General features: G+C 44.7%; 1 protein-coding gene across 5 annotated transcripts in view; it reads right to left on the reverse strand.

The window, feature by feature from the left end:
* The window catches only part of chd1l (chromodomain helicase DNA binding protein 1-like), a 112,487-nt gene that overhangs the window by 81,510 nt on the left and 18,191 nt on the right, over positions 1–12,786 (reverse strand). For all 5 annotated transcript variants that reach the window (XM_045214676.1, XM_041840750.2, XM_041840754.2 and 2 more), the window contains 2 exons: positions 11,417–11,513; positions 10,803–10,876 (listed from right to left, as the gene is read on the reverse strand). In XM_045214676.1, the coding sequence (XP_045070611.1) occupies positions 10,803–10,876; positions 11,417–11,513 (171 nt within the window). The remainder of the gene's footprint in view (positions 1–10,802; positions 10,877–11,416; positions 11,514–12,786) is intronic.

Consider the following 12,786-nt stretch of genomic DNA (forward strand, 5'->3'; position numbering starts at 1 on the left):
TACCCATTACCTCTGTATTCCACTAGCTAGATATCCATTACCTCTGTATTCCACTAGCTAGATATCCATTACCTCTGTATTCCACTAGCTAGATATCCATTACCTCTGTATTCCACTAGCTAGATATCCATTACCTCTGTATTCCACTAGCTAGATATCCATTACCTCTGTATTCCACTAGCTAGATATCCATTACCTCTGTATTCCACTAGCTAGATATCCATTACCTCTGTACTCCACTAGCTAGATATCCATTACCTCTGTATTCCACTAGCTAGATATCCATTACCTCTGTATTCCACTAGCTAGATATCCATTACCTCTGTATTCCACTAGCTAGATATCCATTACCTCTGTATTCCACTAGCTAGATATCCATTACCTCTGTACTCCACTAGCTAGATATCCATTACCTCTGTATTCCACTAGCTAGATATCCATTACCTCTGTATTCCACTAGCTAGATATCCATTACCTCTGTATTCCACTAGCTAGATATCCATTACCTCTGTACTCCACTAGCTAGATATCCATTACCTCTGTATTCCACTAGCTAGATATCCATTACCTCTGTATTCCACTAGCTAGATATCTATTACCTCTGTATTCCACTAGCTAGATATCCATTACCTCTGTATTCCACTAGCTAGATACCCATTACCTCTGTATTCCACTAGCTAGATATCCATTACCTCTGTATTCCACTAGCTAGATATCCATTACCTCTGTATTCCACTAGCTAGATATCCATTACCTCTGTATTCCACTAGCTAGATATCCATTACCTCTGTATTCCACTAGCTAGATATCCATTACCTCTGTATTCCACTAGCTAGATATCCATTACCTCTGTATTCCACTAGCTAGATATCCATTACCTCTGTATTCCACTAGCTAGATATCCATTACCTCTGTATTCCACTAGCTAGATATCCATTACCTCTGTATTCCACTAGCTAGATATCCATTACCTCTGTATTCCACTAGCTAGATATCCATTACCTCTGTATTCCACTAGCTAGATATCCATTACCTCTGTATTCCACTAGCTAGATACCCATTACCTCTGTATTCCACTAGCTAGATATCCATTACCTCTGTATTCCACTAGCTAGATATCCATTACCTCTGTACTCCACTAGCTAGATATCCATTACCTCTGTATTCCACTAGCTAGATATCCATTACCTCTGTATTCCACTAGCTAGATATCCATTACCTCTGTATTCCACTAGCTAGATATCCATTACCTCTGTATTCCACTAGCTAGATATCCATTACCTCTGTATTCCACTAGCTAGATATCCATTACCTCTGTATTCCACTAGCTAGATATCCATTACCTCTGTATTCCACTAGCTAGATATCCATTACCTCTGTACTCCACTAGCTAGATATTCATTACCTCTGTATTCCACTAGCTAGATATCCATTACCTCTGTATTCCACTAGCTAGATATCCATTACCTCTGTATTCCACTAGCTAGATATCCATTACCTCTGTATTCCACTAGCTAGATATCCATTACCTCTGTATTCCACTAGCTAGATATCCATTACCTCTGTATTCCACTAGCTAGATATCCATTACCTCTGTATTCCACTAGCTAGATATCTATTACCTCTGTACTCCACTAGCTAGATATCCATTACCTCTGTATTCCACTAGCTAGATATCCATTACCTCTGTATTCCACTAGCTAGATATCCATTACCTCTGTATTCCACTAGCTAGATATCCATTACCTCTGTATTCCACTAGCTAGATATCCATTACCTCTGTATTCCACTAGCTAGATATCCATTACCTCTGTATTCCACTAGCTAGATATCCATTACCTCTGTATTCCACTAGCTAGATACCCATTACCTCTGTATTCCACTAGCTAGATATCCATTACCTCTGTATTCCACTAGCTAGATACCCATTACCTCTGTATTCCACTAGCTAGATATCCATTACCTCTGTATTCCACTAGCTAGATATCCATTACCTCTGTATTCCACTAGCTAGATATCCATTACCTCTGTATTCCACTAGCTAGATATCCATTACCTCTGTATTCCACTAGCTAGATATCCATTACCTCTGTATTCCACTAGCTAGATATCCATTACCTCTGTACTCCACTAGCTAGATATCCATTACCTCTGTATTCCACTAGCTAGATATCCATTACCTCTGTATTCCACTAGCTAGATATCCATTACCTCTGTATTCCACTAGCTAGATATCCATTACCTCTGTATTCCACTAGCTAGATATCCATTACCTCTGTATTCCACTAGCTAGATATCCATTACCTCTGTATTCCACTAGCTAGATACCCATTACCTCTGTATTCCACTAGCTAGATATCATTACCTCTGTATACCACTAGCTAGATATCCATTACCTCTGTATTCCACTAGCTAGATATCCATTACCTCTGTATTCCACTAGCTAGATATCCATTACCTCTGTATTCCACTAGCTAGATATCCATTACCTCTGTATTCCACTAGCTAGATATCCATTACCTCTGTATTCCACTAGCTAGATATCCATTACCTCTGTATTCCACTAGCTAGATACCCATTACCTCTGTACTCCACTAGCTAGATATCCATTACCTCTGTACTCCACTAGCTAGATATCCATTACCTCTGTATTCCACTAGCTAGATATCCATTACCTCTGTATTCCACTAGCTAGATATCCATTACCTCTGTATTCCACTAGCTAGATATCCATTACCTCTGTATTCCACTAGCTAGATATCCATTACCTCTGTACTCCACTAGCTAGATATCCATTACCTCTGTATTCCACTAGCTAGATATCCATTACCTCTGTATTCCACTAGCTAGATATCCATTACCTCTGTATTCCACTAGCTAGATACCCATTACCTCTGTATTCCACTAGCTAGATATCCATTACCTCTGTATTCCACTAGCTAGATATCCATTACCTCTGTATTCCACTAGCTAGATATCCATTACCTCTGTACTCCACTAGCTAGATATCCATTACCTCTGTATTCCACTAGCTAGATATCCATTACCTCTGTATTCCACTAGCTAGATATCCATTACCTCTGTATTCCACTAGCTAGATATCCATTACCTCTGTATTCCACTAGCTAGATATCCATTACCTCTGTATTCCACTAGCTAGATATCCATTACCTCTGTATTCCACTAGCTAGATATCCATTACCTCTGTATTCCACTAGCTAGATATCCATTACCTCTGTATTCCACTAGCTAGATATCCATTACCTCTGTACTCCACTAGCTAGATATCCATTACCTCTGTACTCCACTAGCTAGATATCCATTACCTCTGTATTCCACTAGCTAGATATCCATTACCTCTGTATTCCACTAGCTAGATATCCATTACCTCTGTATTCCACTAGCTAGATATCCATTACCTCTGTATTCCACTAGCTAGATATCCATTACCTCTGTATTCCACTAGCTAGATATCCATTACCTCTGTATTCCACTAGCTAGATATCCATTACCTCTGTACTCCACTAGCTAGATATCCATTACCTCTGTATTCCACTAGCTAGATATGTTAGGCCTACTGCTGCTAGGTAGCTCTCTCTCTGCTCTCTCCCTCCCCTCTGTCTGTCCTTGATTGCAGGAGTGAAGTCTGGTGTGCGGGAGTCAGGGTTCCAGCTGCAGCTCATTCACCATAATCACCTCAGCCTTTAAGACCCGGTCAAACTTACCACTCATCGTCAGATCATAGTCAAGACGACCATGTTAGTCTCGCTGCCGACTCAACCTGTTTATTTTTGCTCTTTGTGTTTTGGCCTGTTCTATTTACTTTTTCTCCTGTGCCACAGATATTTGGAACCTGACTCCTGCCTCCGCTTCACTCCTGCCACCACCATCCTGCTCTCCACTACCGGACCTCTCTTTTGGACTCACCACGGACACTAGGACATTACGGTACCACACCTGCCCTGACCTGGATCTGTTACCCTCCCTGTAACCTGGACTTGCTCTTCCCCTATTATTGGAAACCTGGACTATTGAACATTTTAAATAAACCTGTTAAACCTTCTCTGGCTTGGTGTACTTGTCTGCATTTGGGTTCTAATACTGGTAAATCATAACAGTATGATCTGACCATCATGAACCCAGCAGACAGTAGCTTGGATACCACCCCAGAGTGCACTCAAATTTGGACTGCCATAGCCAATCAGGGCATTTTACTTGGCCAACATGATACCCTGTTTAAGACGATTGCTGAGGACAGTCAGGTGCTGCTTAATCAGGTTCAATTACTCACCAATCAAGTGTCTGCCCTTACTACCCCTTCAGCCCAGATCAGAGAGCCTTTTGTTCCTGCTCCAGAGCGCTATGACGGGAACATGGGAACCTGTGGCGATTTTTTGACTCAATGCTCGTTAGTGTTTGAACAACAGCCCCTCACCTACGCCTCAGAAAGAGCCCGTATTGCCTACCTTATCAACTCTACTAGCGGTTCCGCTCGTGCCTGGGGATCCGCGGTCTGGGAGAGTCAGTCGGACATTTGCAACGCTTACGTTGCCTTCACCACTGAGATGAGGAAGGTTTTTGACCACCCCGTACGAGGCAAGGAGGCTGTGAAACGGTTGTTTTCTCTTCGGCAGGGGGCTCGCAGTGTGGCGGAGATGGCAGTGGAGTTTCGGACTTTAGCAGCAGTGAGTGGTTGGAATGACGAGGCATTACAAGGAGTGTTCATCAATGCTTTGTCTGAGACTTTAAAAGATGAATTGGTGTCATATGATGAATCGCCTACGCTGGATAATCTTATTTCACTCACCATCAGGTTGGATAATCGGATTCGGGAGCGCCGCCGGGAGAGGAGTGTTAGTTCCAAGCAACCTGTCTGTCATCAACAAACTCCTCCCCGCATCTTCCCTACGGAGAAAGCCGTGTCTTCCCGAGTCGATACGAGGAGCACTGAACCCGAAGCCATGGAGGTGGGTCGTGCACGGTTGTCCTCAGAGGAGCGTGCACGTCGCATTCAGGCTCGGGTCTGCCTGTATTGTGGAGAAGCTGGTCATTTCGTTCCTTCCTGCCCAGTTCGTCCGGGGAAAAGGGCCGGCTCATCATTAATGGGAGAAGTTTTGGTGAGCCGAGCAGCGGATTCTTCCTCTTCTCCCCGCATTCTGCTCCAGGCATCCCTCCAGTGGCAGTTCCAGAATCTCTCTGTTAGTGCGCTGATTGACTCTGGTGCAGACGAAAGCTTTTTGGATAGAGAGTGGGCTCAACAAATGGATTTGGAGACTGTTCCTATGGACTGTCCGCTGCAGGCTAAGGGTCTGAATGGACAATTGTTGACCCATATTACCCATCAGACTGTTCCTGTTTGTCTTAGAGTGTCGGGAAATCATCAGGAGAACATTCAATTCCATATTATCGACTGCCCACAGACCCCTCTGGTCCTTGGTATCCCCTGGCTCATAAGACACAATCCACACATTGATTGGGTGACAGGTAGAATTGTTTCATGGAGCACATTTTGTCATGTGAATTGTTTGTGTTCTGCTCTGACTCCTGCCAGTACTGTGCCTCGACCTCCACTGGAGTCCATGGATCTTTCTAATGTTCCTGACGTGTATCATGACCTGGCATCCGTTTTCTGCAAACACAGAGCTACTTCTCTTCCTCCTCACCGGCCTTACGACTGTGCCATTGACCTCCAGCCAGGAGCCCCGCTCCCCAGCAGTCGCCTGTACAATCTCTCCCGGCCGGAGACGGAGGCTATGGAGAACTACATTCGGGACTCCTTGGCGGCAGGTATTATGCGTCCTTCCTCGTCACCTGTAGGAGCGGGATTCTTTTTTGTTGCTAAGAAGGATAAGACCCTCAGACCCTGTATTGATTACCGTGGACTTAACAACATCACCATTAAGAACAAGTATTCTCTGCCTTTGATTAATTCTGCTTTTCCCCTCCTTCATGGTGCTACCATCTTTACGAAACTGGATCTACGAAATGCGTATCACCTGGTGCGCATTCGTAAAGGTGATGAATGGAAGACTGCCTTCAACACACCCTTGGGACATTTTGAGTATCTGGTTATGCCTTTTGGGTTGTCTAATGCCCCTGCTGTTTTTCAGGCACTAGTCAATGATGTCCTTCGGGACATGTTGAATCGGTTTGTTTTTGTCTATCTGGATGATATCTTGATTTTCTCAGAGTCCTCCCAGGAACATGAACTGCATGTGCGCCAGGTGTTGCAAAGGTTGTTGGAGAACAAACTGTTTGTGAAGATGGAGAAATGTGAATTTCATGTGTCTGAGACCTCCTTTTTGGGTTACATCATCGCTCAGGGGGAGTTGCGGATGGACCCAGCTAAGATCTCTGCTGTCACGGACTGGCCAGCCCCTCTACCCGCAAACAACTTCAACGATTTCTGGGGTTTGCGAACTTCTATAGGAGGTTCATCAAGGACTACAGCCGCATTGCGGGCGCCACTCACCGCTCTCACCTCCATCTCACGACCGTTCGCTTGGAATGAAGGGGGCCGAATCAGCGTTCGAAGAACTGAAACATCGCTTCGCCTCGGCTCCCATTCTGATGCAGCCGGACCCCCGACCGCCAGTTTGTCGTGGAGGTGGATGCATCCGACACTGGGGTAGGTGCGGTGTTGTCACAGCGTTCTCCTGAAGATAACAAACTGCATCCCTGTGCTTTTCTCTCAAGGAAACTTTCTCAGGCAGAGAGGAATTATGATGTTGGCAATCGTGAACTGCTCGCCGTTAAGCTGGCTCTCGAGGAGTGGCGACATTGGTTGGAGGGGGCGGAACAACCCTTCATCGTTTGGACGGATCATAAGAATCTGGCTTACCTCCAGTCAGCGAAGCAGCTCAACCCCCGTCAAGCCAGGTGGGCACTATTTTTTGGGAGATTCAATTTTTTCTCTGTCTTACCGTCCTGGGTCACGCAACGTCAAGCCTGACGCCCTGTCTCGTGTTCATTCGGCTGTTGATACTGGTAGTAACCCTGAACCCATTTTGCCTCCTACCTGCAGTATTGCGGTCGTCACATGTGACATCGAGGGGATTGTTAGACAGGCTCAACATCATCAAGCTGACCCTGGGAGGGGTCCTCCTAACCGGATGTTTGTCCCTGAGTCTGCTCGCTCCCAGGTACTTCAGTGGGCTCACTCGTCTCCCCTTACCTGTCACCCTGGAGTTTCGCGGACCCTTGACTTTGTGCGACGGAAGTTCTGGTGGGCCACGATGGAGGCGGACACTCGAGCCTTCATTGCTGCTTGTACGGTATGTGCACGAAGTAAGAACTCCACCCAGGCCAGCGCTGGTCATCTACGACCTCTACCTATACCCAGCCGGCCCTGGTCGCATATCGCTATGGATTTTGTCACTGGACTTCCCCCTCGTCTGGAAAGACTGTAATTCTTACGGTGATTGATCGTTTTCTAAGTTCGCTCATTTTTTGGCCCTACCTAAACTGCCCACTGCCAGAGAGACGGCTGATATTTTGGTTGAACATGTGTTCCGCTCTCATGGTCTACCCACGGATATTGTCTCTGACAGGGGTCCCCAGTTTGTCTCCCAGGTGTGGAAAGCTTTCTGTAAAGCTTTGGGCATTACATCCAGCCTGTCCTCTGGATATCACCCCCCAGACCAACGGGCAAGCCGAGAGAGCGAACCAGGAGATGGAGACCGCTCTTCGCTGTGTCACAGGGGTCTAACCCTGGGTCATGGAGCTCCATGCTCCCCTGGGTGGGAATATGCTCATAACACCTTGACTAACGCTTCCTCTGGTTTGTCTCCCTTTTCTGTGTGCTCTGGGTTATCAACCTCCCCTGTTCCCTTCTCAAGAGAGGGAACTGGCGGTACCCTCGGTGCAGTCCCACATGCGCCGCTGCTTCAAGGTCTGGAGGAAGGCCAGGGTAGCTCTGTCCCGAGCTTCGGCGTACATGCAGAGGCAAGCCAACCGTCACCGGTCCCAGGCTCCCGGTTACTCTCCTGGTCAAGAGGTATGGCTGAAGTCACGGGACCTTCCATTGAAGGTGGAGTCTAAGAAGATGGCGCCTCGTTTTATAGGACCGTTCAAGATACTGTCTATTGTTAACCCCTGCGCGGTTAAGCTACAGCTTCCTGCCTCCCTACGGGTTCATTCCACCTTTCATGTTTCCCAGATTAAGCCTGTGTCGGTTAGCCCTCTGTGCCCGCCCTCTCGTCCCCCTCCTCCGCCCAGGATCGTGGGTGGGGGTCCGGTCTACACTGTCCGGCGACTTCTGGATGTTCGCCGCCGGGGTCGTGGTTTCCAGTACCTGGTGGATTGGGAGGGTTATGGTCCTGAGGAACGTTCCTGGGTGCCCAGGAGCTTCATTGTGGATCCTGCTCTGGTCCGAGAGTTTCATAGGTTACATCCCGATAAACCCCGTCGGCCGCCAGGTGGCGTCCGTAGAGGGGGGGGTACTGTTAGGCCTACTGCTGCTAGGTAGCTCTCTCTCTGCTCTCTCCCTCCCCTCTGTCTGTCCTTGATTGCAGGAGTGAAGTCTGGTGTGCGGGAGTCAGGGTTCCAGCTGCAGCTCATTCACCATAATCACCTCAGCCTTTAAGACCCGGTCAAACTTACCACTCATCGTCAGATCATAGTCAAGACGACCATGTTAGTCTCGCTGCCGACTCAACCTGTTTATTTTTGCTCTTTGTGTTTTGGCCTGTTCTATTTACTTTTCTCCTGTGCCACAGATATTTGGAACCTGACTCTGCCTCCGCTTCACTCCTGCCACCACCATCCTGCTCTCCACTACCGGACCTCTCTTTTGGACTCACCACGGACACTAGGACATTACGGTACCACACCTGCCCTGACCTGGATCTGTTACCCTCCCTGTAACCTGGACTTGCTCTTCCCCTATTATTGGAAACCTGGACTATTGAACATTTTAAATAAACCTGTTAAACCTTCTCTGGCTTGGTGTACTTGTCTGCATTTGGGTTCTAATACTGGTAAATCATAACAAGATATCCATTACATCTGTACTCCACTAGCTAGATATCCATTACCTCTGTATTCCACTAGCTAGACATCCATTACCTCTGTACTCCACTAGCTAGATATCCATTACCTCTGTACTCCACTAGCTAGATATCTATTACCTCTGTACTCCACTAGCTAGATATCCATTACCTCTGTATTCCACTAGCTAGATATCCATTACCTCTGTATTCAACTAGCTAGATATCCATTACCTCTGTATTCCACTAGCTAGATATCCATTACCTCTGTATTCCACTAGCTAGATATCCATTACCTCTGTATTCCACTAGCTAGATATCCATTACCTCTGTATTCCACTAGCTAGATATCCATTACCTCTGTATTCCACTAGCTAGATATCCATTACCTCTGTATTCCACTAGCTAGATATCCATTACCTCTGTACTCCACTAGCTAGACATCCATTACCTCTGTACTCCACTAGCTAGATATCCATTACCTCTGTACTCCACTAGCTAGATATCTATTACCTCTGTACTCCACTAGCTAGATATCCATTACCTCTGTATTCCACTAGCTAGATATCCATTACCTCTGTATTCCACTAGCTAGATATCCATTACCTCTGTATTCCACTAGCTAGATATCCATTACCTCTGTATTCCACTAGCTAGATATCCATTACCTCTGTATTCCACTAGCTAGATATCCATTACCTCTGTATTCCACTAGCTAGATATCCATTACCTCTGTATTCCACTAGCTAGATATCCATTACCTCTGTATTCCACTAGCTAGATATCCATTACCTCTGTATTCCACTAGCTAGATATCCATTACCTCTGTATTCCACTAGCTAGATATCCATTACCTCTGTATTCCACTAGCTAGATATCCATTACCTCTGTATTCCACTAGCTAGATATCCATTACCTCTGTATTCCACTAGCTAGATACCCATTACCTCTGTATTCCACTAGCTAGATACCCATTACCTCTGTATTCCACTAGCTAGATATCCATTACCTCTGTATTCCACTAGCTAGATACCCATTACCTCTGTATTCCACTAGCTAGATATCCATTACCTCTGTATTCCACTAGCTAGATATCCATTACCTCTGTATTCCACTAGCTAGATATCCATTACCTCTGTATTCCACTAGCTAGATACCCATTACCTCTGTATTCCACTAGCTAGATATCCATTACCTCTGTATTCCACTAGCTAGATATCCATTACCTCTGTATTCCACTAGCTAGATACCCATTACCTCTGTATTCCACTAGCTAGATACCCATTACCTCTGTATTCCACTAGCTAGATATCCATTACCTCTGTATTCCACTAGCTAGATATCCATTACCTCTGTATTCCACTAGCTAGATATCCATTACATCTGTACTCCACTAGCTAGATATCCATTACCTCTGTATTCCACTAGCTAGATATCCATTACCTCTGTACTCCACTAGCTAGACATCCATTACCTCTGTACTCCACTAGCTAGATATCCATTACCTCTGTATTCCACTAGCTAGATATCTATTACCTCTGTATTCCACTAGCTAGATATCCATTACCTCTGTATTCCACTAGCTAGATATCCATTACCTCTGTATTCCACTAGCTAGATATCCATTACCTCTGTATTCCACTAGCTAGATATCCATTACCTCTGTATTCCACTAGCTAGATATCCATTACCTCTGTATTCCACTAGCTAGATATCTATTACCTCTGTATTCCACTAGCTAGATATCCATTACCTCTGTATTCCACTAGCTAGATATCCATTACCTCTGTATTCCACTAGCTAGATATCCATTACCTCTGTATTCCATGTAATCCTGGAGAATGTCCAGCATCCTTGTCATCTGGGAGAACAGCAGGATACGATGACCCCTGAACACCGATGAGGAAAAGTAATGTGTTAATTTACAGTATATTTACAGTAAAGGAGTTAATGGCATGACATCATGGAAGATATGGATAAGATCTAACATTTAATTGTGCTTAGTGTTAAACAGTATCTCCCATAGTGCTTAGTGTTATACAGTATCCCCCTTAGTGTTATATCTCCCTTAGTGTTATATCTCCCTCAGTGTTATATCTCCCTCAGTGTTATATCTCCCTCAGTGTTATATCTCCCTCAGTGTTATATCTCCCTCAGTGTTATATCTCCCAGTGTTATATCTCCCATAGTGTTATATCTCCCATAGTGATATATCTCCCATAGTGTTATATCTCCCATAGTGTTATATCTCCCTTAGTGTCATATCTCCCTTAGTGTTATATCTCCCATAGTGTTATATCTCCCATAGTGTTATATCTCCCTTAGTGTTATATCTCCCTTAGTGTCATATCTCCCTTAGTGTCATATCTCCCTTAGTGTTATATCTCCCATAGTGCTTAGTGTTATATCTCTATCAGAGAGAGACTGACCCTTGGTGCAGGTATGCCAGCATACTGTCCAACAGACAGAGTTTCCCACTAGCCTGGATCAGATGCTCTCCCATCTCAAACGGCTCTGGTTCCACACCTAGAGAGGAAAGGCAGACTAACATCAGTTTTTCAGTTAGTGGCACCAGACCATGATTTGGTCGCACCAAAAATAATTTACCCCGCCACGCAATATAACTATTTTGTATCACCTTCTAAAGTCATTCACAGAGCTTTATTCACTACTGTAATAGACTACTGAGATGGTATTGAAGAAATATGTTGTTTCATCATTCATTCATTCTGTGATTCAAAATAATTTAATGTGCAACCTAATCCAGTGATTGTCATGCATTTTGTGTTGACCATTAAAGCTACCGCTGTTATATTTTACTGTTAAAATAGGTCTCGAGAATGTTCTGACATGTTTCAATAGATTTGATCGACTGATTTATGTTATTATAGTGTCATGCATCTTCAAGATGCCCAGCCCACATAGGCTTATGAGACACTATTTGTTGTATACAAATAAAATGATCATACTTACACTACCGTTCAAAAGTTTGGGGTCACTTAGCAATGTCCTTGTTTGGAATGCTGACCTTCTAGGCAGAGTTGCAATGAAAAAGCCATATCTCAGACTGCCCATCCTAAACTTCTATTTTTATTGGCCAGTCTGAGATTTGGCATTTTCTTTGCAACTCTGCCTAGAAGGTCAGCATCCCAGAGTCGCCTCTTCACTGTTGACGTTGAGACTGGTGTTTTGCGGGTACTATTTAATGAAGCTGCCGGTTGAGGACCTGTGAGGCGTCTGTTTCTCAAACTAGACACTCTAATATAGTCCCATGTAGCTCAGTTGGTAGAGCATGGCGCTTGCAACGTCAGGGTTGTGGGTTCGATTCCCACGGGGGACCAGTATGAAAATGTATGCACTCACTAACTGTAAGTCGCTCTGGATAAGAGCGTCTGCTAAATGTAAATGTAAAATGTAATGTATTTGTCCTCTTGCTCAGTTATGCACCGGGGCCTCCCACTCCTCTTTCTATTCTGGTTAGAGCCAGTTTGCGCTGTTCTGTGAAGGGAGTAGTACACAGCGTTGTACGAGATCTTCAGTTTCTTGGCAATTTCTCGCATGGAATAGCCTTCATTTCTCAGAACAAGAATAGACTGACGAGTTTCAGAAGAAAGTTATTTGTTTCTGGGCATTTTGGCCTGTTATAAAACCCACAATTGCTGATGCTCCAGATACTCAACTAGTCTCAAGAAGGCCCGTTTTATTGCTTCTTTAATCAGCATAAACAGTTTTCAGCTGTGCTAACATAATTGCAAAAGGGTTTTCTAATGATCAATTAGCCTTTTAAAATGACAAACTT

The sequence above is a fragment of the Coregonus clupeaformis genome, unplaced genomic scaffold, assembly GCF_020615455.1.
Source record: "Coregonus clupeaformis isolate EN_2021a unplaced genomic scaffold, ASM2061545v1 scaf0295, whole genome shotgun sequence".
NCBI lineage: Eukaryota > Metazoa > Chordata > Actinopteri > Salmoniformes > Salmonidae > Coregonus > Coregonus clupeaformis.